Genomic DNA, 24,601 nt, shown 5'->3' with positions numbered 1-24,601 from the left:
CCCAGGAGAGGCCGCTCCTCCAGCAGGAACCACTGGCTGTGCCCTTAGATGGGGCTGCAGGGACTCTGACCACACAGATTCTGCTCAGGTCACCAGTGAGTAGCCTTACTACCAAGCAAATGGGAAGTAAAACTCAGCACCTTCCATTACAAAATGGAAGATGATTCATGGTCAATGTCCCCTGAAGAGAATCTGGCCATACAAAAGCTCTCCCTGAGATCCCCATGCCCCACAAATCATGGAAGACCAGGCCCAAGGGTAAGTCCTTGGTAATGTTTCCCACCCTGTCCATGCCAAGTTTTATCCTGTTTCTCATAGGAACCAGTTCATCCTAGACCATATGTCTGCTTCCAGAGCATCTCTTGGGCTACATCCAGGTCCATGGGCAATGTTTCTTCCTCTTCCTGCAACTTCTCTCCCCTGGGAGCTATCCCCACTCCCACCATGAATCAGTACACCATCCACCACTTCCTTGACTTTGTCCAGCCTTCCCTTGGGCTTCCTCACTTCATATACCATCTCTCTGTTCATTCATTCAACATTATTAACGTTGACAACAACTCCCCTACCCTCTAACAACAACTTTTTCTAGATTGCCTAAACAATGTGTTCTTTGAAAAACATGTGTGATGGACTGTTGGTCACAGTTCCATGCCTGAGTCATACTTGGAGTCCCAGTTCAGCCATCCTTGACCCCCACTGTGATCATTATTTCTTCCTAAATGTGAAAAGCCCTTGAGATACATTTTTTTCCAAAGCACTTATTGCTATTTGACACAACAGCAAAATCTTCCAGCCCCTATTTCCCAAAGTCAACTGTCCTCACTCACGACCTTGCTACTTGGTAATGAGGCTAACATCTCACTTTTTAAAACATTCATTCAAACTTTTACACAATTGATACTACATTTTTTTTTTTTTTTGGTTTCATTCACTTTATTATTCCCTTTATAAAATTATGTGGTGGCTACAGCTGGGGCATGTGTCCTCTGCACGGAGACTCTGGTGTGGGTCTTCACAAGATGGTCAGTGAATTCCTGATATGGAGACTTGGTGAACACCGTCTCTTTCCAGAGGTCAGGGGTGAGGTAACTATAGGTCTTGGAAATGGCATCAAAAGTGGCCTTGGCGAAGTTGCCCAGGGTGGCAGTGCAGCCCCTGGCAGAAGTGTAGCAGTCGTCGATGCCGGCCATCATCAGCAGCTTCTTGGGCACAGGGGCGGAGACGATGCCAGTGCCTCTGGGGTCAGGGATGAGGCGCACCAGCACGGAGCCGCAGCGGCCAGTCACCTTGCAAGGAACCGGGTGGGGCTTGCCGATCTTGTTCCCCCAGTAGCCTCTTCGCACAGGGACGATGGACAACTTAGCCAGGATGATGGCCCCACGGATGGCAGTGGCTACTTCCTTGGAGCACTTGACACCCAGACCGACATGTCCGTTGTAATCCCCGATGGCAACAAACGCCTTGAACCTGGTCCGCTGGCCAGCACGGGTCTGCTTTTGCACGGGCATTATCTTCAAAACCTCATCCTTGAGGGATGCTCCCAGGAAAAAGTCAATAATCTCAGACTCCTTGATGGGCAGAGAGAAAAGGTAGATCTCCTCAAGAGACTTGATCTTCATGTCCTTGACCAGGCGGCCTAGCTTGGTAACGGGGAGCCACTCCTTGTCCTCGGCCTTGCCTCCGCGAGCTCCGCGGCCTCTGCCCCGGCCCCAGACGCCACTACCGAAGCCTCCGCGGAAGCCACCGCGGCCTCCCATTCCGGGGCCCCCGGGGCCTCCGGGCCCTCCCGCAGCACCGGCGTCATCCGCCATTTGGTGTTTTCACGAAGAAGAAGTTGATGCTTCTTTGATACTACATTATTTAGTCTCTCACTTCATCGGTCTGTTCTGTTTTAATCTTTTAAGAAAGCATCAATCACATCTTTATGCCATGTAGTGTCACATTCAGACAGATGTTAACTATTTCTATCTTGATGAAATAAAAACTCCAGTAGATTTGTACTGGGACTTCCCTGGTGGTCAAGTGGCTAAGACTCTGCTCCCAACGCAAGGGGCTGGGTTTGATCCCTAGTAGGGACTTCCCTGGTGGCTCAGATAGTAAAGAATCTGCCTGCACTGCAGGAGACCTGGGTTCAATCCCAGGGTCAGGAAGATCCCCTGGAGAAGGGAATAGCTAACCACTCCAGTATTCTTGCCTGGAGAATTCCATGGACTTGGAGCCTGATGGGCTACAGTCCACAGGGTCGCAAAGAATCAGACACAACTGAGTGGTTAACACTTTCACTTTCAGGAAACTAGATCCCTCATGCCACAAAGAAGATCAAAGATCCTATGTGCCAAAACTAAGACCTGAAGAAGCCAAATAAATAAGTTTAAAAAAAAAAAAAAGTACACTGGTGATAACCCAACACATGACCAACTGCAGCCAACGAGCTCTCACCACAGTCTTCCATTTGGTCATTGAAGCTTAGAGTCATGCATTTCCAGAGAACAGATTAGCATTTTGCATTTTGCAGGTGGCTCTTACACCTGCCCACGTTGACCCTGAAAAGATAAACAGGTTTAAAGCCTGTCACATTCATTCATTTTTAGGTCTAGTTACTCCCATGGGCCTTGGAGAGAACCATTTGTGTCTCAGTGACAAGGGAAGCACACTCATCAATACCTTTGGGGGCGTCTTCATTCATTTGTTTCCTCAGAACTATCACAATCAAAGAGCAGCTGCAAGCTCCGCAGAATTTCTTGGCAGTTTGCCAAAAAAGCAGAAAGACTTGATGTTCAACTCTGGGGATCAGAGATGTATTCATCAAATCTGAGATTTTCTGAGTCTTCCTCCTCTCCTCCTCCCTGATCTTCACATGTTTGATTGTGAAGTCAATCAATCAACAGGAAAAGGAAAAGGGAGATGAGGCTCCTTAGCATAGATGCCTTCCAGTGCCCCGTGCCCCAGCTCCTCGACCCACTGTCCACCCATCTGAGGAGTTAGGGGAGCCCTCTGACTCATCCTGTGCTTTGCAACCCTCACTCCTCCTGACTCAGGCAGTCACTTTTTATCTTTTCCCGTTTGTGCTTCAGGGTCTTCTCAGAAGCTGGGAGAGAAGGAGGAAGAAACTAACCCTTCCATCGTGGGGATGGAGTAGGGGAATGAGAACTGCAATCTCCTGTCGTTCAGGGGGAGGGGTCTTTCCAGGGGCTCCTCCAAGGAGCTCCCAGTCTGGCCCTTCCAGCTCAGCAGCACCTCGGCTGGCTTTGTAATTGAGACTAGCTTCCCAGGTGGAGCTATTGGTAAAGAACCTGCCTGCCAAAGCAGAAGATATAAGAGATGCAGGTTCAATCCCTGGGTCAGGAAGATCCCCTGAAGATCCCACTCTAGGATTCTTGCCTGGAGAATCCCATGGACAGAAAAGCCTGGAGGGTTATAGGACATAGGGTCACAAAGAGTGAGACACAGCTGAAGTGACAGCATGCATGCATGAAAGTGAAAGTCACTCAATCATGTCCAATTCTGCGACCCCATAGACTATACAGTCCATGGAATTCTCCAGGCTAGAATACTGGAATGGGTAGCCTTTCCCTTTTCCAGGGGATCTTCCTAACCCAGGGATCAAATCCAGGTATCCCCCATTGCAGGTGGATTCTTTACCAGCTGAGCCACAGGGGAAGCCCAAGAATACTGGAGTGAGTAGCCTATCCCTTCTCCAGTGGATCTTCCTATCCCAGGAATCAAACCGGGGTCTCCTGCATTGCAGGTGGGTTCTTTACCAACTGAGCTATCAGGGAAGCCCATGTTCACAGAGTTTATTTCAAATAAACCCTGAGAGGATAACCTCACAGAACCATGTGGCAGTCTGTTTTAGATCCAGTGCAGTTATGATATAATCATCTGTGTGTGTAATGAAAAATAATAAGGTTGGCAGTCCATTTCCCTACATGGTGAACCGGGGTCTCCTGCAGTGCCTGGCAACATCCATACCTGCATATTGGCTTCCCCTCCCCTGCCTCCCTCTCCCCACTCCCCAACTCCTGACTCCTAGAGTCACCTTCTTTGGCTGTGGAAGAGACTTAAACTAAAACTCTATCCTTCACCCCATCAGTTTTGTGTAGTCAAGAAACTGAGTGAGGCATTAACTGAATTTATGAGCCAATTTTAAGTGACAATATTGGATTATCTGAAAATTTCCCTAATTCTTTGAAAAGCCCTGGCCTGTACATCAGCTGCAATATAGCCATTCTTTGAAGAAATATACAGTAGACAGACCCAAAAGGCAAAGATGTTTCTGTCTCTTAGATAATATTAGCTCTTATGAGAGACAAAATGCAGATCCACAAGGAGACCATCATAAGCAGCAGCCAATCTTAAAACAAGACTCTGACAAGCCAGTGAGTTGAAAATTCGATGTGGACAGTATCTCATTCTTTGTGTCCTAAAGAGCCTTGGAAAAATCAATGAATGCTTATTGACTGACTCTTTAGCTTCAATTGAAGATAGCAAATTAAAGGTTCTGAAGCAAATTTGGTTCTCCATTAGCGGGATAATTCTGTAGTCCTGGAGAAGTCTAAGAGCAAGCCAAGGGTTTATCTCAAAAGTCAGATCACCCAGTGATAGTAAGTAAATCCCCCCTCAGCTATTCATTTATAAATTTTATCTATCTCTTGCTTATCATGTTTGCTAATTCACATGGCAGAAAAATGTTTTACCAAACTTTTCCCCTATTTTTTAAATGAACACAAATCATGTCACAACAACAAGTATTTAAATAATAGTCCTTTTTTATTAAGATATAAAAATATACTTTGGAAAATGTCTATTTTAAAAGATATTTATAGAGTTTAAGGAGGAATTCCTGTAACTCTAGAGTGTTTGGTTGGGGGTGTTTGGGGGTTTTTGTTTTTGTTATTTGTTCATTTGGTCATGTGTTTGCTTCCTGATGTGTGAAAGGGATAATCTAAAACAAAAAGAGAGATAAATATCAGAATTAGGGTACGACTTTGTTATTGGTAAGCTTAAAGATACAAAATACATAATTGTGAATTATGGAATACCAGTGTCAGGATCTGACATAGATTTCCAAAAATTATTTAAAGGAGGAAAGTTTATTTGAATATCTTAGGTTTACAGATGACAGAAAAGTCCATTCAGAAGAAAAGCTTCTGTAAATAGTCAGAAGAAAAGCAGACGACTTTTAATGTGAGCTGGGACCCTTACAAGTAAGTAGTGCATGTGTACAAAGGGGCTGTAATAGTCCGCTTAGTCTGCATACGCTAGACCACAGAAGGGGTAGCCCTTACCACAGAAATTTATTTTCTCCCAGTTCTAGAGGCTGGAAGTGAGACAGGCTGGGACCTGGGACCCTTTGCGGTAGTGCTGAAGTGTTTGCACCTGGACATACCTCTCCTTGAGAACAAAATAAAAGAAAACTGTATGGGATTAAAAATAGCCATGTGTACGCACAGTTGGGGCAAACTCTGGACCCTAAAGATACAAAGAGACCAAAAAACCACACTGCTACTTTTAAAGAGCCCAGAGCAAAAGCAGAGTACTGTGTGTGCCCCTTGCTCTGGATGCCACCTAAGGAGTGGGCAGACCCCTAAGCCACCCCTGCAGCCTGATCCCTGAACAAACCTCTACCCTCACCAGGTATAAGCAACAAGCTTGCCACCCCCCTCAGGGAGAGAGCAAGCAAGGGAAACTGTGGTTTGTTCTCGTTCCGCCCTGCTGCAGCAGCAGCTGCTGCTGCTAAGTCACTTCAGTCGTGTCCGACTCTGTGTGACCCCATAGACAGCAGCCCACTAGGCTCCCCCATCCCTGGGATTCTCCAGGCAAGAACACTGGAGTGGGTTGCCATTTCCTTCTCCAATGCATGCAAGTGAAAAGTGAAAGTGAAGTCGCTCAGTCGTGTCCGACTCTTCGAGACCCCATGGACTGCAGCCCACCAGGCTCCTCTGTCCATGGGATTTTCCAGGCAAGAGTACTGGAGTGGGGTGCCATCACCAGAGACCCCAGCAAAGCCCTGCCTGAATTTCTTGTGTGGCCTCTAGTCAATTTCTACCAATTGGGAAAGGTGAAGAACCCTGGATGGTAACAGAAGTCCAAGATCAAAGTGCCAGGAAATGTGATTCCTGGCGACCTTTCCTCCTGGCTTGAAGACGGCTGCCTTCTCACTGTGTGCTCCTGTGGCCTTTCCTCTGCTAGGTGTGCTCAGAGTGAGAGAGTTCTCTGGTGTCTCCTCCTCCTCTGGGGACACCAATCCATCAGATTAGGGCCCCACCCTACAACCTCCTTTAACCCTAATTAGCTCCCAAGGGCCCCACCTCCAAATACCATCCTGTTAGGGTCAAGGCTCCAACATAAGAATTTTGAAGTAGACACAATTCATCCCATGAGAGGGGCCATGCCCTTTGATACAATAATGTATCTTTTTAGAATCTATCCCTGGAGGAGGTCACTGGCAATCCACTCCAGTATTCTGGACTGGAGAATCCTATGGACACAGGAGCGTGGCGGGCTACAGCCCATAAGTCGCAAAGAGTTGGACATTGCTGAAGCTACTAAGCACAGAATCTATCCAAAGGAATGATTCCAAATTATGTAAAAACATGTACATAGAGAATTTTCCTTGCAATAAGATGTACATAACTAACCTAAAATGTGCAACAACAGTAAGGGACGTAAGAATGACAAAGCCAGAAAAAGAAATGTTATGTAACCATTAAACATGGCAACTCGAAGATCGTACAGCAACAGGAAAAATATTTATAATGGTAGGTGCTTTTTTAAAAAAGATGAAGGATCAAGTAACTCTGGGATTGAATTGGCTTTGGGTTTTCTCAGTTATTGTTATCATTATGAACTAATTTGTACCTCCCTGAAAAAAAAACACACCAATTTGAGGAAGCCCTAACCCCCAGTAAATTACAACATGACTACATTTGGAGATGAGACTTTTAAAGAGATGTGTGTGTATGCATCCTTGTCACTCATTCATGTCCAACTCTGTGATCCCACAGACTGTAGCCCACCAGGCTCCCCTGTCCAAGGGATTCCCCAGGCAAGAATACTGGAGTGGGTTACCATTTCCTGCTCCAGGGGATCTTCCAGACCCAGGGATCAAATTCATGTCTCCTGCATTGCAGGCAGATTCTTTACCATCTGAGTCACCAGGGAAGCATTTGAAAGAGGTAATAGAGGTTAAATGAAGTCACAAGAGTGGACTCTAATCCAACCTGACTGGCGTCCTTAAAAGAAGAAGAGGAGGTGCCAGGGATGCTCCTGCACAAAACAAAGACCATCTGAGGGCACAACGAGAAGAAGGCCATCTGCAAGCCAAGGAGCAAGGCCCCAGGAGAAACCGTCCATGCTGACAGCTGGATCTTGGACTCACTGCCTCCAGAACTGTGAGAAAATAAAGTTCTGTGATTCTAAGCCACCAAGTCGGTGGTACTTTGTTATGGCAGACCATAACTGATACTGGTACTTGGTTATGGCAGACTGATCCCATTACGCTCACGGAACCAAAGATTTGATAACCCCTAAGATGCTCTGTGCTCAGGTAGGAGCTGAAGTGCAGAAAGGTTTTCCTCTGTGTTCAGGCCCTGTCCTCAGTTTTCACCCAACCCTGAATACCTGCCTCTCTGAGTTTCCTGAGCTTCTGGGAGTTCTTGCTCTCTCTCCTGCTCCCTGTCCTTGCTGGGCTGGCAGGTGGTGATTGAACATCTTCATCGCCCAGCCCACCATCAGCCTCAGATCATCCTTTGGGCTTGGAACTTGAGGGTGGAGCTTTGTGGGTATCCCTGAGCCTCCTTCCCATGAAGGTCCAGCTGCTCTGCATCTGCAGTGAGTCCTACAAGAGTGCTCCCTGCCCTCCGCAGTGACAGGAGATGCTAGTGGTGTCAGTGTAGGATGCTGGGCCCAGTGCTCTCTCCACCTGTCTCAATGGACATGAGCTTGAGCAAACTCCTGGAGATAGTGGAGGACAGGGAAGTCTGGCATACTGCAGTCCATGGAGCCACAAAGGGTCAGACACATCTTAGTGACAGAACAACAATAACTCCCAGGTAGAGGAGTTGTCTCTCCAGGTAGTGGGTCTGTCTTCTTTCTTTCCTTCAGCATCAACTGGTGTGTACCTACATCTTGGAGGCTACAAACCCCACTGCCTCCTTTCTTATCTGGAGAAGGGAATGGCAACCTACTCCAGCATTCTTGCCTGGAAAATCCTACGGACAGAGGAGCCTGGCATGCTATGGTATGGGGTCACAAAGAGTTGGGCATGACTGAGCAACTGAACACATCGATTTAAGGCTTCAAATGATGGATCAGGCATTAAGGTGGGGTTTACTGTTCCCCTCCCCTCACTCTGCCCCTGCATTGGTATCTAACATAGTCTGCAGGCCTGCATCACCAGTTGGGCTTTCTCCAGCCTACACCCAATCTGCCTGGAGAGTCTCTGATGGAGTTCCATAGGAGAGAGTCTGGGGGTGGGTCCAAGTCCCATTAAGTCTAGGGGTCTCTTTGCTGCCATGTTAGTCCACACTAGGTTTGTAGCAATTAATTAAAAATTTTGCTGACTTCTTTGGAACACTCTGATGATAGGAGTGACTTCATCTCTGTTCTGAGGCAGTACTTGTGACTGGAGGGAAGAACTTTGCCCCTTGAAATTCAGGCTACTCGATTGCCCCTATGATGAGTTCAGGAAAAACTACAACTTTGTGGCTTATCTGGCTTCTTCTCCTGAAAGTCTGAGTTTTGTTCTTTCCAGCTTTCTCCATCCTAGGCAGAAGGGGGACCCACAGCCAATTTTAAGTGATGTGTTTGCTGCATGTAAATACTGAATTCAGCACCAGAAGAAATAAGCTTTGCAAACAAGACAACATCAAGTCCAGAACTATAATTACCACGAGGATCTTATATCATTGATAATTCTCCAATACTCAAAATTATTCCAAGGAGAATGTAAACAGTTAAGAAAAACAACAGATGGGAAGAGCTGAAATGCATACAGCCACTATGGAAGACTGTATGGAGATTCCTTAAAAAACTAGAAATGAAACCAACACATGACCCAGCAATCCCACTCCTAGGCATAATTGAAAAATTATGGAAAAGGAAACCAAAATTGAATAAGACACATGTATCCCATTGTTCATTGCAGCACTATTTACAATAGCTAGAATATGGAAATAACTTAGATAGATGAATGGATAAAGCAGTTGTGGTACATATACACAATGGAATATTACTCAGCCATAAAATGGAACACCTTTGAGTCAGTTCTGATAAGGTGGATGAACCTAGAACCTATTATACAGAGTGAAGTAAGTCAGAAAGAGAAAGATAAATATCATATTCTAATGCACATATACAGAATTTAGAAAACAGTACTGAAGAATTTATTTACAGGGCATTAATTGAGAAACATAGAGAATAGACTTATGGACATGGGGAGAGGGAAGGAGAGGGTGAGATGTATGGAGAGAGTAACATGGAAACTTACATTACCATGTGTAAAATAGATAGCCAATGGGAATTTGCTGTATGGCTCAGGAAACTCAAACAGGGGCTCTGTATCAACCTAGAGGGGTGGGAGATTGGAGGGGGGTTCAAAAGGGAGGGGATATATGTATACCTATGGCTAATTCATGTTGAGGTTTGACAGAAAACAACAAAATTCTGTGAAGCAATTATCCTTCAATTAAAAATAAATTTAAAAGAAAAAAACAAAAAGATACACACACTTTTATGTTCATAGCAGCACTATTCACAATAACCAAGACATGATAACAATCTAAATGTCCATCGACAGACGAATGGATAAAGGTGTGGTATGTAAATACAATGGACTACTACTCAGTCATAAAAAAGAATGAAGTAATGCCATTTGCAGCCACATGGATGGACCTAGAAATGATCATACTAAGTGAAGTAAGTCAGAGACAAATATCAAATGATATTACATGTGGAGTCTAGAATATGACACACATGAACTTATCTATGAAACAGAAGCAGACTCACAGATTAGAGGACAGACTTGTGCTTACTAAGGAGCAGAGGGGGATGGACTGGGCGTTTGGGATTAGCGGACGCAAATTGTTATATATAGAATGGATAAACAATGAGGCCCTACTACATAACACAGGGAACTATATTCAATATCCAATGATAAGCCATAATGGGAAAGAACGTATGTATGTGTATAACTGAATGACTCTGCTGTATCACAGAGATTAACACCACATTGTAAATCACCTATACTTTAATCAGATAAATTTTTAACTAATTAAGGTGATATGAAAGGGAAGTCATTTATAAGACTACAAAAATAAGGCCTGGTAGGACCCCTAATGGCTCAGCAGGTAAAGAATCTGCCTGCAGTGCAGGAGACATGGATTCAATCCCTGAGTTGGGAAGATCTCTTGGAGGAGGAAATGGCAACCCACTCCAGGATTCTTGCCTGAAGAATCCCCATGGACAGAGGAGCCTGGTGGACTACAGTCCAAAGAATCACAAAAAAATTGGACATGACTGAGCACACAAGCACAGGATTATACCAGAAGACATCTGAAGTCATCAGGTCCCTGAGTCCACACTGAGAATTACCGGGATGCAGCAGCTATAAATCCAGACGGATCCCTGGGCATTGTATGAGCAACTCAAATACTCAGAATAGCGGTGCTATTGGGGATAAACTTTTCCAAAATGGCAAACAAGTCTTGAGGAAGCTCCTCCCTAAACAAACTTTAATCTTCTGTTGATTGTCAAGGTAACTGTGTTTATAGAGAAGTCAATGTACCCTATATGCATGATAAATATACTTTATGATTGTATTTATTGTGAGATATTTATAATGAAAAACAGGCTCAGGTTAAATTAATCACTGGATATATGCCCAGGAGCAGGAATGCTGTATCATATGGCAACTTTATTTTTAGTTTTTTAAGGAACCTCTAATTTTAGTTTTTAAGGAACCTCCATACTGTTCTCCATAGTGGATGCACCAATTTACATTCCCACCAACAGTGTAGGAAGGTTCTCTTCTCTCCATACCTTCTGCAGTATTTATTATTTGTGGATTTTTGATGATACAGATTTATCACTTATGTAGAATGTCTGATGGGACATTTGAACATTTTGCAGACTTTTCCCTAGTGTTGTAGAAATCTAGAAACCCACCTTCAACTGAAAGTCTCCAGGAATGTCAATCACTAAGAAGTTCAAACATTGTACCTACACAAGAAGAAGGGCCACACCTTTGACCAAAGAGGCCACAAAACTGAAAAGAGCCAGGCAATGTGCCCAGGGTCACAGGGCAAGCTGGCTGCAAGCCCAGTCGCTTCTTTGCAGGCTGTTTCCCCTGCACCAGGCTTTTGGAGGTCTCTCGGACACGACTGAAGTGACTTAGCAGCAGCAGCAGCAGCAGTCTCCAAAAAAAGGAAAATTTAACTCAGTAATGACTCCCCAAAAATAAAAAAAAAAAATCACAGCAATTACCTTAACTGTGCATCTTTGAGCCACAGTTTGGTGCCTGTGTCCCCTTGACTGGAGATACTGTGGGACCAGCTGAGCCAAGGAAGGGAGAGTGGCCACTAACATGGGCCTTGAAGGCCTGGAGGTTCTGAAAACAAGGTAAGCCACAGCAGAAGAGCAAAACCAATTTCCATGTGCCCAGGCTGCTTCTGAAATGAATCATTCATTTTGCAGGGGTGTATCCACCATGTGGAACACGCCTGCCCTGATAGGAAAGACACCAGGGCCACAGGGAGCTGGTGGGTAAGGAGCCAGCCCACCTTCTCGGAATTTAATGGGGAAGAAGCCAGTCCGTAATTAATTACACAATTACGTCATTAGTGCAATGAAGGAGACAGCGAAGGTGACATATTAATTGTGTCGAGGCATTAACGCAGCAGGGAAGGAGTCATCAAGGAAGTTCCATCAAGGAAGCAGGAAGCTCCGATACAGAATGTTGTTGTTCAGTCGCTCGACTGGGTCCAACTCTTCGACCCCTTGGACTGCAGCATGCCAGGCTTCCCTGTCCTTCACTATCTTTTGGAGTTTGCTCAGATTCATGTCCCTTTAGTCAGTGATGCTAGCTATCTCATCCTGTCACCCCTTCTCCTCCTGCCCTCAATCTTTCCCAGCATCAGGGTCTTTTCCAATGAGTCAGCTGTTCGCATCAGGTGGCCAGGATTGGAGCTTCAGCTTCAGCATCAGTCCTTCCAGTGAATATTCAGGGTTTATTTCCTTTAGGATGGACTGGTTTGATCTTGAAGTCCAAGAGATTCCCAAAAGTCAGAATAAGGGCTTAATCATCAGAATTCCACCTCCCACATCACAGAATATGTTGGGGAAGGAAAGGCCCAGAAGAGGAGAGGTTGGAGGGTCAGAAAAGAGGCCCTAGGCAGGACTTGTGAGGGGAAGCTGAGAAGCCCAGGTGAGCACAGCCCCTGCAGTCAGACCGCAGCAGAAGAGTGAGATGTGAAGCGATAGTCAGCAGCCACATGACTAGAACCTGGGAAGAAACACAGCCTTTCTCTCAGCTCTAACACCCCAACACAGGTGTCCTGTAGAAGCCAGCAACCTTCCCTGCAGAGCTTTACACACCTGCCAGGACCCAGAGAAGCAGGCAAAAAGGTCATGGGCAAGCCAGATGAGCTGCAGGTCAGGCAGCAGGCCAGCCTGGGCAGGGGTGAAGTCCAAGGGCACCTGAGCCCCACCCCACCCTTCTTCGTGCATCATCACTGGGCCTTCATGTCCGCCTCCCAAATTTCAGGCATCTTTCTGTTCGGCCAGCTCCCATCCAGAACCACAGCAGCCAGAGTAGCCAACTAACAGTGCAGAAGCCTCCACAGGCTTCAGCAAAGAGAAGCTGAAGGATCAGCTGGAGTTGCATAAAGTGAAGGAAGAGGGGAGTGGATGATCCAAGTAGGTACAAAGGCCCTGGGGTGGGTGGACCCATAGATCCCTGTGGTACTTTCCACAGTGCAGTGACCAGAGTGTGGAGAGTGGTGCCTGGCCAGGGAGGGTTGGGGGAATACCCAGCTGGGCCTCGGAGGCCATGGCAGGGTTTGAGATTTCATCCTAAGAGCAGTGGAGAGGCAGGGGAGAGTCGCCCAGGACACACAGCAGGCAGAGAACCTACCCTGGAGTCTGAAAGGCCTGGGATCAGAAGGCACACGGGTCTCTCTGGGACTGTATCTTGTGACTTCACTTGGCTCATTGGGACCACACTGGACTAAGCGAGGACTCACTGACATAACCCAGGAAAGTGTCCTTGTGCGGAGGCAGGTCAGCACACTGCTGATTCAAAGGACCACAGAGGGACTGTGTCGGTCTTTGCGGGCCGAATGGGCTCGGTCACAGCTCTTTTCAGCTCTGTCATCAGGCCTGAATGTAGCCACAGAAAACACGTCCACATTGACTCGCTTCTGATAAAACCTCGCTTGTGGACACTGACACTTGAATTTCACATAATTTTCACCTCATAAAACATTATTCTTCTCTCCATTTTTTTCAACCATTTAAAAATGCAAAAACCATCCTTAGTTCATGGACCATATAGAACTAAGTAGCAGCTGAACTTGACTCAGGAGTTGTAGTTCACTAGCCACCATGGGGGACACAATGCTAGTGTCTCTCCCCTTAACCTTGCTCTTTACACAGACATGTACAGACACCATATACACCCACACATACAGACACAAACGTACACACAGGCACACACTGTCAAAACAGCACAAACAGCACTCACACACACAGACACATCAAACACTCAGGTCCACAGACACAGAACACACACATCATTCTCTCACGTGCACAAGCACAGAACACACACGTAAACATGCACGTGAACAAAAACAGCACACATACGTACACACCATAGAAACACACAAACAGCACACACACGTCATACGCTCACATGCATAAACACAGAACACAAACAGATACATTCACATATACAAAAAACAGCACACACACGTACACACCATACAAATACACACACACAGCACACACACACACACACATCATACAGTTACATGCACAAACACAGAACACGCAGGCACACACACACAACTGTGAAGAGGCTGCTCTAAGCCTCCAGGCTGACTGCACCGCTTTTTAGTCCAGTCCAATTTGTCCATTCTGAGTGAAACAAACTATACTATATCAACTGTAATTTTTTAAATTAGTTTTTGATTTAGACAATCATGTGCTATTCTTTGAACTACCTTAGACTTTATCAGCCATGAAATTGGAGCATTACCAAGAGTTGCTAAATTAAGTTACTCTGTGAAACATCCTACATTCTTAAGGTTTCTGTAAAGAAATATAATCAATACAGCCTGTGTTACATTTCCCCCATAGACGTTACTATAATCTTATAAATTGTCTGTTTTGTCAACCCAGTACAATTATGAGGCCAGGCACGAACCTCTCCGTCTGAAGCCACAGGGTGAGCGATGATTCTCACAAATCTTCCCGCCAGCCTGCAGGGTCAGAATCTCATTATAGTCTTAGAAATAACATGTCTCACTCAACAAAAGAAGACGATTGTGGGGTTGTTTCAGCTCTGGACCCAGGCTGCTGCCTCAAATTCTGCCTTTCCAAGTTGAGAACCCAGGGCACCTGCTTCATAAATGTTAGACCGTGAGCCTCACCCGAGGCTGCGGCCTGCGGCATGATTTACAGGCTGTGCAGGGTGAGAATTAAATATTTACCAACTGCAGGGGAACAAGATTCCTTCCACGTGCTGCAGGGATGAGGAAAGTCTGCGCGCACTTGGAGCAGGGTGACCTCAGTCCTAAGAAGTGGACCATGTCAGGTGAGGGCAGGTCAGGGGAGTGGGGAGGTGGGCATTTCCAGAAGGGACTTCAGGAGTTCACCATTCAATCCCTTTGTTCTACTGATGCATCACCAAAGATAAAACCTACTAAAGTTCAATGCAGCCAAATTCCTTTCCTCCAACCTGTGTCCTCTTGGGGTAAATGGATTCACCCCAAGAAGAAGAAGTGGAACCCTGCCAGGCACAACATCTTTCCCTGTGACATGACAAGCACATTCTCGATGCCTCAATTTCTGTTTCCTAAATGTTAACAGGTGTATTCTCCCTGCCTCTCCCATCCATCAGCCACACTCACCCCTCTCCATCCTGCGTGGATGCCAGCAGCAAGCTCCCTGAAGTCCTGGCTCTGGTCAGGCTTGGTGAGCAGCAGAGTGAGGAGACTGTGTCTTTGTTACCTGACTCCTTCCTGGTCAATTGTCCATAGCTTGGCTGTGTCCCCCTACCTGTGCCCCGGCAACTGTCAGGGGTCTTCTCTGTGCAGGCCTGGCCACCTCTCGTGCCCCGTCAGTCCTGTGGATGGTGATAGCTCCTCTGACCTATATGTCCTACAAAGGCCTGCTGGATCACCATCTATCCCATTCTACTTGCCTGAACCCGTTCACCTGGAATAGCCCATCTCTTCCTCCGTCTGAGACCCACATTCTCATCTGGGTCTCACCTGGGTCAGTCCACCCACAAAAAGGACTGTCCTACCTCTTTGCATAGGACACATGTTCTATCTAAGGGAATGTTGTTGTTGTTGCTGTTGTTTAGTCACGAAGTCATATCCGATTCTTTGCGACCCCACGAACTGCAGCACGCCAGGCTTCCCTGTCCTTCACGGTCTCCCTGAATTTGCTCAAACTTACATCCATTGAAGCCGTGTCTTCTGTATTGGCAGGGGAGTTCGTCACTGACTGAGCCACCAAGGAAGCCCCTCCAAGGGCATGATACACACTTATATGGTAGGTTCAGATGCTGATGCAGCATCTCCTGTATCCTCAACAGCATCCATTCACCTTCAGGTCATCACCACCCAAAACCCAGCATCCCAGCTCTAAGATCCCTAACAGTGTTCCAAGATCAGGGCCACAAAGAGCACAGGAAGTGCTTCTGTTGGACCTCTTCAATTATCTTCGATGTATTGACATTATGACTTGAGTCGTTGTTGTTGTTGTTCAGTCACTAAGTCCTGTCTGGCTCTTTGCAACCCAATGGATTGCAGCACACCAGGCTTCCCTGTCCTTCACTCTCTTCTTGAGTTTGCTCAAAACTCATGTCCATTGAATCAGTGATGCCATCCAACCATCTCATCCTCTGTCATCCCCTTCTCCTCCTGCCCCCAATCTTTCCCAGCATCAGAGTCTTTTCTGATAAGTCCACTCTTCACATCAGCTGACCAAAATATTGGAGCTTCAACTTCAGCAACAGTCCTTCCAATGAATATTCAGGGCTGATTTCCTGAATGAGTTGAGTCCTACTTTACCAGCTGAGCCACCAGGGAAGCCCTAAGTAAACAAAGGAAGATCCTTAACTCCCTGGGGCAGGCTTGGAATCTGACAGTGTAACCAACATCAAAGAACCCTGGAAGGATGGGCAGGTGTGGTCTCCCTGGGTATCATTTTATGACTCAAGGCTCTGAGGGACACTTCTTTAAATGCATCTGTAGCTTCATTGGTCTTTCACTGGCAGAGAGGCATATGTATCTTTCAGAGAAACATCCTTGGACATGATGCTTTAACTTCTCTCACCCCTTCCCCTGAGCCTGCTTCAGCTCTGTGCATTGCAGGAGTGAGAGAGAGATTTATCACATCAGCACAATCCCATTATCAGTTGAGAGCTGCCCTGGGGTTTGCAGGATTCCTAAATAGAAACTGGCAAGTACACAGACATAGCACTGAGAGCAAACACAGATTGCATGTTTGTGTAAAACAGCTCATCCTTGACACACCAAGGTCATTTCCAAGTAGAAAGCTCTAGGTCAGCACTACCCAAAAAGTTTTATGCAGCAATGAAATCTGTAATCTACACGTCCGACACAGCAGCCACTAGCCACACATGGTATTGAGCACTTGACATGTGGCCACTGGGATTGAGGAAATCAATCATATTTCATTTCAAATAATTTAAATGCAAATAGCCACATGTGCCTATGGTATTGCATAGGTCAACTCTAGATAGTTCTGTTTATAAAATGTTTATACCTCTTGTAAAATAAAAACTAGTCAGGGGACTTCCCTGGTAGTCCAGTGGCTGAGACTCCATATTCCCAATGCAGGGGTACCTGGGTTTCCTTCCCAGTCAGGGAACTAGATCCTCCATGCTGCAATTAAGACTGAACACAGCCAAATAAATAAATAAATTTTTTAAAAAATAAACTAGCCAAGGATCCCTTTGAGAAAACTTACTCATGGAATAAGCTACTGTTAGAACCTATTTACTCATAATATAGGAAAACTTCCCAGAATCCAATGGATGAAAAAATATTATAGATTGATTTACCAAGCATGTAGCAAGTTGGAGATATTTCTATGGAAATCATTTGGCATCATTCTCCAGAGTTTAAAACTTAAAGTTCAATTGTATTCTACATGCAACCCCCCCCAACTCCTAAAATAACCACAAGAATATGATTCTTATAGCAGGCAGATGGCAAATATTCATTATACCTCAATATACTATCTTTCTCAATATTGAACTATTTGATGTCAGTATTTACTTAATGCCTACAGAATGCTAGATTCTATAAATGTTACAAAAGGCATAAAGGACATAATATTTGCTTTGTCCCAGGATCCAAATTCTGTGGCAATTTAAGGAAAGCAAACCATGAAGTGAAAAATACAGAATTCACTCATCAAACACCTCTGCTTAAAGGGTCTCATGAAAACTCTGGTCTTTCTTCTTTCTCATTCAGGGATGGTGGCGGGAGACAGAATCATGTTTACAGGAAGTAAAGAAGTCTTGATAACAAACAAAGAGTCTCATTTTTAAGCAGTTGTATTGGCAATTAATGTTTCTCATTAAAAACATTTAATGTTTCTCATTAAAAGTTCTCTCAGGAAAGTGATAGCAATATTCATGGCTTTCTGAAATTTTGCACTTTCAGTTTCACCCTTCAAGAACATAGGTGACCAATTCCCTCACATTATGGACACAGTCTTATAAGAGGTATTTTTTTCAGGATCCTCTAAGTAGTGGTGATATTCAAAGTATTTGACAACCTGAAAGATTGAAGGCAGGATGAGAAGGGGATGACAAGATGAGATGGTTGGATGGCATCACCGACTCAATGGACATGAGTTTGAGCAAGTTCCAGGAGTTCGTGATGGACAGGGAAGCATGGCCATGCTGCAGCCCTTGGGGTTGCAAACAGTCAGACATGACTGAGCAACCGAACTGAACTGAAAGCAGGAAAGCCACCCAATCAGAATGGACAGGGTAGATGAGCCAACCAATCAGAATGGTTAGTCTAGGTACACCAACAAATCAGAATGCATAGTGCATGGGAACCACCCAATCAGAAAGGTATTGTATGTACATCAACCAATCAGAATGGATAATATATGGGAACCAGCCAATCAGAACAGGTACAGAGCAGAACACAGTCCCATGTTGTGTCAGCAAATCTCCCTTGAGTTAGTCATCAATTCATAGAAGAGGGTCTAGGGTAGGGGCTGAATGTAATTTAAGATTTTAAAAAGTATTTTATATCATGATAATATACAGATACACATCATTTTATTATGCTTTGCTTTATTGTGCTTCATAGATATTGCATTTACAAACTGAAGGTTTGTGACACCCAGCAGAAGTCTATCAGTGCCATTTTTCCAGCAGCATTTGCTCACTTCCTGTCTCTGTGTCACAGTCTGGTAATTCTCACAGTATTTCAAACTTTCATTATACTTCCTGCGGTTGTGGATGCAAAACGTTGCCTGCCGTATCAGCAAACAAAGGATGCTGTGGCCATCAAGCCAACAGCCACTGCAGTCGGCCCCGAAGGTGAGCCCTGAGAGGACTCAGGATAGGAAAGAACAAGATCCTGGCTCCAGACAGCTGAGATGCACAGAATAGGAATGATTTCAGCAAGCACAGGCTCTTGTATCTCCCCATATATAGAAAAACACTGAATTGCTTAACTTGAGATGTCTGGTTTTCTTTAATTAACAGTCATCTTTTGATGACTATCTGGTCATTGTTGCAAAAACTCTTACATATCCTGTCTCCTCCCTTACTTCTTGGGAGTAATCCCTCGGAGCTCACTAGGAGTCTGCCTTCCAGGCTTGATGTCTTTAGAAAATTTTCCAAATAAAAAAATTCTCAGTTTTTAGGTTGGGCAGTTTTTTTCAATCGATAACCTGTGATCAGTGATTTCTGATGTGACTCTTACAGAAAGTTTGCAACTCACTGACCACTCAGATGGTGGCAAGCATTTTTTAGCAAGAAAATATTTTTTTTAATTAAGATGTGTGCATTGTTCTTTTAGACATAACACAAAGGCACATTTAATAGACTACAGTATATGTAAATATAACTTTCACACGCTCTGGGAATCAAAAAAAAAAAAATTGTGTGACTTGCTCTACTGCTGTGGTCTGGAACCAAACCTACATTTCTGAGGTCTGCCTGTACAGACTTCTTTGTGAATGGATTAGCACACAGGAGTGTATGATAAAAAACATCATCATCACAATGTATTTGTGTCTTTTACCAGGTAACTCTAAGGAATTTACTAAAATCCTAACACTTCTGAAAAGTCAAATTCTATCTTGACAATAGCATGGTTCGGTCTGGGGGGCGCAGGGCAGTTACTAATTGCTAGCCATCATAGTAATCTGCATCAACCAGCGCAGAGCTCAGTCAAATCATAGTCCAACCTCTACATTAAATATGAAGAGATGGGGTTGTCAGCAAAATACACTGAGAATCTCTACATGAAAAATGAAAAAAGAATTTTTAATAGAGGTCTCCTGTTTTGTTTCTTGGAAAATGCTTGATTCTTAAACTCTATGATTATTTAAACCATTTAAACAGTAAAGAGTTAAGAAGAAGAATAAAAGGTTTTTTGGTGTCTTCCCTTTTATTTATGAAAGAATGTATTGCCCATATCCAGTTTTTTCATAGCTGGAGATACATCCCCCAAACAGCAAAATCCACATCTAACTCATCTGAGGACGTGAGAAAAAGATTGATAAGGGAGCAGATAAAAATGAATGTCTTCATGTCAATATCCAATAATAAGATATTTCTCAAGGTGCACTTCTGCTTTAGAATGTAATATTATTTATAACCTACAACTTAGGATTTTTCTGGGCAATTTCACTCATCTAATGGATCCTAATGTTTAATCCTCTTTTTTTCCACAGATAATATGCAATAATAACCATATAGTAAACATACATAAATATTATCTTCAAGAGACTGTAGATAATAAAGATGTCTTCAACGTCACAATGGGATGTAGACATATCTGCCATGTGCTGGGTTAGCAAGCAGGAGTGTTGAGTGATGAGAAGCATTATCATAATGAATGTGCAACTTTTACTGAGTAACTATGGAATTCGCTGAAATCTTGAAATATTTTAAAAGCCAAATTCCACTTTAGAAGCTGGGAAAATGGATTCCTTCTCTCAAAATAAAATATCCATTCTGATGATGACAACATTGCTTCTTCCAGGTCATGCTGCAAAGTGGGAGCCCAGCATTAGAATGACAGCAGTGATGACATCACAGTAAGCAATGATGACGTCATGAGCAATGAGATGTAGGTCCTCAGTCAGAGCCATGTGAAGCCAAAGGGATGTCTGTACTATACCAGAGTCACATTCCTGACCTTCTTAGGACTGGCCACGTAAAAGGAAACCTGTGGGTGATTTGCTGGGCCCAGCTGGCGGCGATCAGACTCCTGAAGACAAAGAAAAAAAGATGCATTGGGTTGCTTGAGATCACCATAAAAGGCACATTTGAGAAGAAAGCTCTACTCATCAGCAAAGGTAAAATGAGGATGCAGAAAGAAATACCAATTGTTAGCATGTGTCCTTCCTTTATGATTTTCAGTACAACACTCTAGACATTTCCCAAATTCAGGGCCTAAAGAGAGATCCAATTCAAAGAATCTAGAATGTGTATGAAGGCAAATTACAGCAAAAATTCACAATTTTGTTTTTTAATATTCCTAAATCTCACCATTATGTGAAAATATAGAATATTTTCAACCTTCTTTAAATAACACTCTCCTTCCTAAAGGAAAGGAGCAAAATTGATGAACTGACTCCATGTAGATCACCCATCTATCTCCTCAGACAGTTTTCCTGGCTCTTACATTCCCCTTCTGAAATGCACTCCCAAGCAGATCACTCACTCCTCCAAGGGGCCAATGCCTGTGGAAGAGTAATTCCCTGTTAGAATACATGCAGTATATCTGTAGAAGAACATGATCTGAAAGGATACATGCATCCCAGTGTTTATTGCAGCACTGTTTACAATAGTCAGGATATGGAAGCAAACTAAATGTCCATCAACAGAAGAATGGATAAAGAAGAAGGTACATAATACAATGGAATATTACTCAGCCATTAAAAAGAATGAAATAATGCCATTTGCAGAACCATGGATGGACCTAGAGATTGTCATACTGAGTGAAATAAGTCAGACAGAGAAGGAGAAATATCATATGACATCCCTTATATGTGGAATCTAAAAGAAATGATACAAATGAACTTACAAAACAGAAGCAGACTCACAGACTTAGAGAACAAACTTATGGTTGCAGAGGAAAAGATAGGGGGAAGGGATAGCTAGGGCGTCTGGGATGGGCATGTACACACTGCTATGTTTAAAATGGATAACCAAAAAGGACCTACTGTATAGCACAGGGAACTCTGCTCAGTGTTATGTGGCAGCCTGGATGGGAGGATGGGTTGGGGGAGAATGGATACATGTATATGTATGGCTGAGTCCCTTCTCTGTTTGCCTGAAACTATCACTACATTGTTAATTGTCTACGCAGGTGGTGCTAGTGGTAAAGAACCCACTTGCCCAAGTAGGAGACCTAAGAAATGCAGGTTCAATCCCTGGACCCAGAGGATCCCATGGAGAAGGAAGGGCATGGTCACCCCCTCCAGTATTCTTGCCTGGAGAATCCCATGAACAGAGGAGCCTAGCAGGCTACAGTCCATAGGGTTGCAAAGAGTCGGATACGACTGAAGTGACTTAGCACACATGCATACACCAATGCAAAATAAAAAGGTTTAAAAAAATAAAAAATAAATTACATGCAGTGTATTTTCCTGCCCATCCTGAAGATACTGGCTCAGACTGCAGGGCCCTGGAGCTGCATTTAACACCTTAAATAATGTAACTGGCCACCATGAATAATTAAGGTCACAATGGAACTGCAGCGAGTCTTGGGGATGGCACCACTCTGACTCCTGGTCTTAATTCATTGATTCCCGGTCACACAAGGAGAACCTTGTGGCTGACGGGGGCTGCATCGTGCCACAAGGATGGTGCTTCTGTTGTGATGATGCCTGGGGTTTTGCTGTTGTTTGTCTTTTCCCCATGACATGGTTGCACCAACCAATGTTGTTTTCTAAATTTATCAAGAGTTTATTTCTGTTGGTCTCAGCACAGGAGAGATAAGCGGGGAAGACATAACCCAGGTTTTGAATTATTCATAAGCTCATCCCCCAAAACTAACAGACTTGGAAGGAAAGACAGAATTGCCTGAAATAACCAGAAAAAAATGGACTGCCAGTGAGTCAAGGAGAGGAAAAGGAGGATTGTTTGTTTTAAATATTCATCATGATGCGAAATATTTGCAAACCCCATGGTTTTGTATCAAAATAAAAGAAGCTTTCCTTTCTCATTGACTGCAATTTTCAGAAAGAAATTTCTGACTTTATCAGTTTTGTGCTAATGAATTAATGGACAGTGACACCTACATTAACTGTACCTCACCAACAGAAATTCTTGTCTGGAAAAGAACATCAGTGTTATATGTCTTAACTGGAGATTCAACCAGAATAGAAATAATCAGAAAGAAAAGTGTCATGTTTTGATTAATGCAAATTTTGAAAATCAGTCTCGTTTTACCTTCTGAGTCTTCCTAAAATTCAGTGCATGATCTGGGATTTCTACAGCCTAAAATCCTCTTTTATTCATTCATATTGAAAGCGTTGTGCCTTCGGACCCACATAAAACATGGGAGATTTAAAAAGTGTTCCCCAACTATGATGCCTCATGGTTATGGAGTACGTCAATGTCAGGCCACTTCCATGTGACCCCCTTCACAGCCCCCAACAAGCATCTTGAATCCTCTGTGCTCTGCAGCAAGCTCCCTGCAGTGGGGTCGTGAACACGGGTCATTTTGAACGCACAGATGTAAGTGAGTCTCCCAAATTCGGGGATGATGTCCCCTTAGGAACGATGCAATGCATGTCTGTTATGTTTTCACGCTGAGCCACAAATGAATTTTCCTCAAAGCAGATTGCCCAGGAGCGCAGTAAAAGTGTCCATTCTTCAGCCATATCTCCCAGAGATTCTGGCCCAGAAGAGACTCAGGAGGGAGCATTTTAACAAGCCCCTGAAGTGCGTCTCTGTCCTGAGGACCACTGCTCGGTCCGCTGGTACCCAGACTAACGTGTTTCTAGGTGCCGGCTTCATCTCCACACTCAGCGAGCATTCCTCGGGACCCAGAATACGGGAGAAGCACTCCCCACTTCTTCCAGTTGTGGCAGTAATAAGGACTCTCTCTCTCAGCCCCTGGTAAAGACTTCCAAGTTTGGGGGGACCCGGCAGGGCAGTGGGCTGAGAGGTGGGGATGAGCATGGGAAGTGCTCCAGGAGGCCACAGGGGGCCACTTCCCTTGATTTAAAAGCCTGCGACTCCCAGTGGACCTGACCTACATCAGCCATGGCCTCTGGTAGCTCCAGAGCACAGTGGCTGGCCTTATGTGGAGGCAACCTCCAGCCCACGGCCTGTCCCCAGTGACACTGCCCCAGAGCTGAGCCCTCCCTGCTTCTGAAGTCCTCAAGGACCGTCACCACTGAAAGAATTGGAGTCACCTGGGGATCTGAAAAAAGGGCTTCCCCACGACAACTATGGCGACCTTCCCATGGCAGTGCGGGCCTCTGGTGTTCTGGACCTTAACAGGGAGGGTGTCAAAGGAGCGAGAGTTACGGGGGCTGGTGCCACGGCAGATAGGGTTTTACCCCTTCCTGGACAAAGGAGCCTGGCAGGCTACAGTCCATGGGGTTGCAAAGAGTGGGACATGACTGAGCGACTGTCACTCACCCACTCACAGTATGAAGAGGGTTTCCCTGGTGGCTCAGACAGTAAAGAATCTGCCTGCAATGTGGGAGACCCAGGTTCAATCCCTGGTTTGGGAAGACCCCATGGAGAAGGAAATGATGACCTACTCCAGTACTCTTGCCTGGAGAATTCCATGGACAGAGGAACCTGAGATTAGTTCATGGGGTCGCAAAGAGTTGGACATGACTGAGTGACTAACACACACACACACACACACAAAGTATTAAGGAGCCAGGCTCCTGTTCAGTAATTGCTGAGCGTAAGGTGTAATTAAATTCACGCCTGGTGATGCACGATGAGGACACAGCATGTGGATGCTCTCAGCAGCCTGGGGATAGAGATACAGATGGTAGAACTCTGGGTGGGACTGAAGGGAGGGTGAGACTAACTCCCCAAACAGCCTGCTCCTCGGCGCCTGTGCTCAACTCTGAGCAGGTGTGGTCTCAGACCCCAGGGCCTCCTCTCCTTGTA

The 24,601-nt window shown here is 44.8% G+C and overlaps 2 protein-coding genes across 4 annotated transcripts in view; both read right to left on the bottom strand.

Annotated features, from left to right (window-relative positions):
• Positions 1–908: 908 nt before the first annotated feature.
• On the bottom strand, positions 909–1,834 carry LOC133250588 (small ribosomal subunit protein uS5-like). Its single transcript, XM_061422001.1, has one exon. The coding sequence runs from the start codon at positions 1,812–1,814 to the stop codon at positions 957–959; it is 858 nt and encodes a 285-aa protein (XP_061277985.1). The 5' UTR covers positions 1,815–1,834; the 3' UTR covers positions 909–956.
• Positions 1,835–17,797: 15,963 nt separating this feature from the next.
• IGSF5 (immunoglobulin superfamily member 5) overlaps positions 17,798–24,601 on the bottom strand; it is a 51,693-nt gene continuing 44,889 nt past the window's right edge. For all 3 annotated transcript variants that reach the window (XM_061421968.1, XM_061421978.1, XM_061421987.1), the window contains one exon: positions 17,798–20,723. In XM_061421968.1, the coding sequence (XP_061277952.1) occupies positions 20,628–20,723 (96 nt within the window). In that variant the 3' untranslated portion in view covers positions 17,798–20,627. The remainder of the gene's footprint in view (positions 20,724–24,601) is intronic.

This window comes from Bos javanicus, chromosome 1 (genome assembly GCF_032452875.1).
Source record: "Bos javanicus breed banteng chromosome 1, ARS-OSU_banteng_1.0, whole genome shotgun sequence".
In the NCBI taxonomy this organism is placed as follows: domain Eukaryota; kingdom Metazoa; phylum Chordata; class Mammalia; order Artiodactyla; family Bovidae; genus Bos; species Bos javanicus.
Note: the sequence above shows the minus strand (reverse complement) of the source record. Positions and strands in the feature narration are given on the sequence as shown.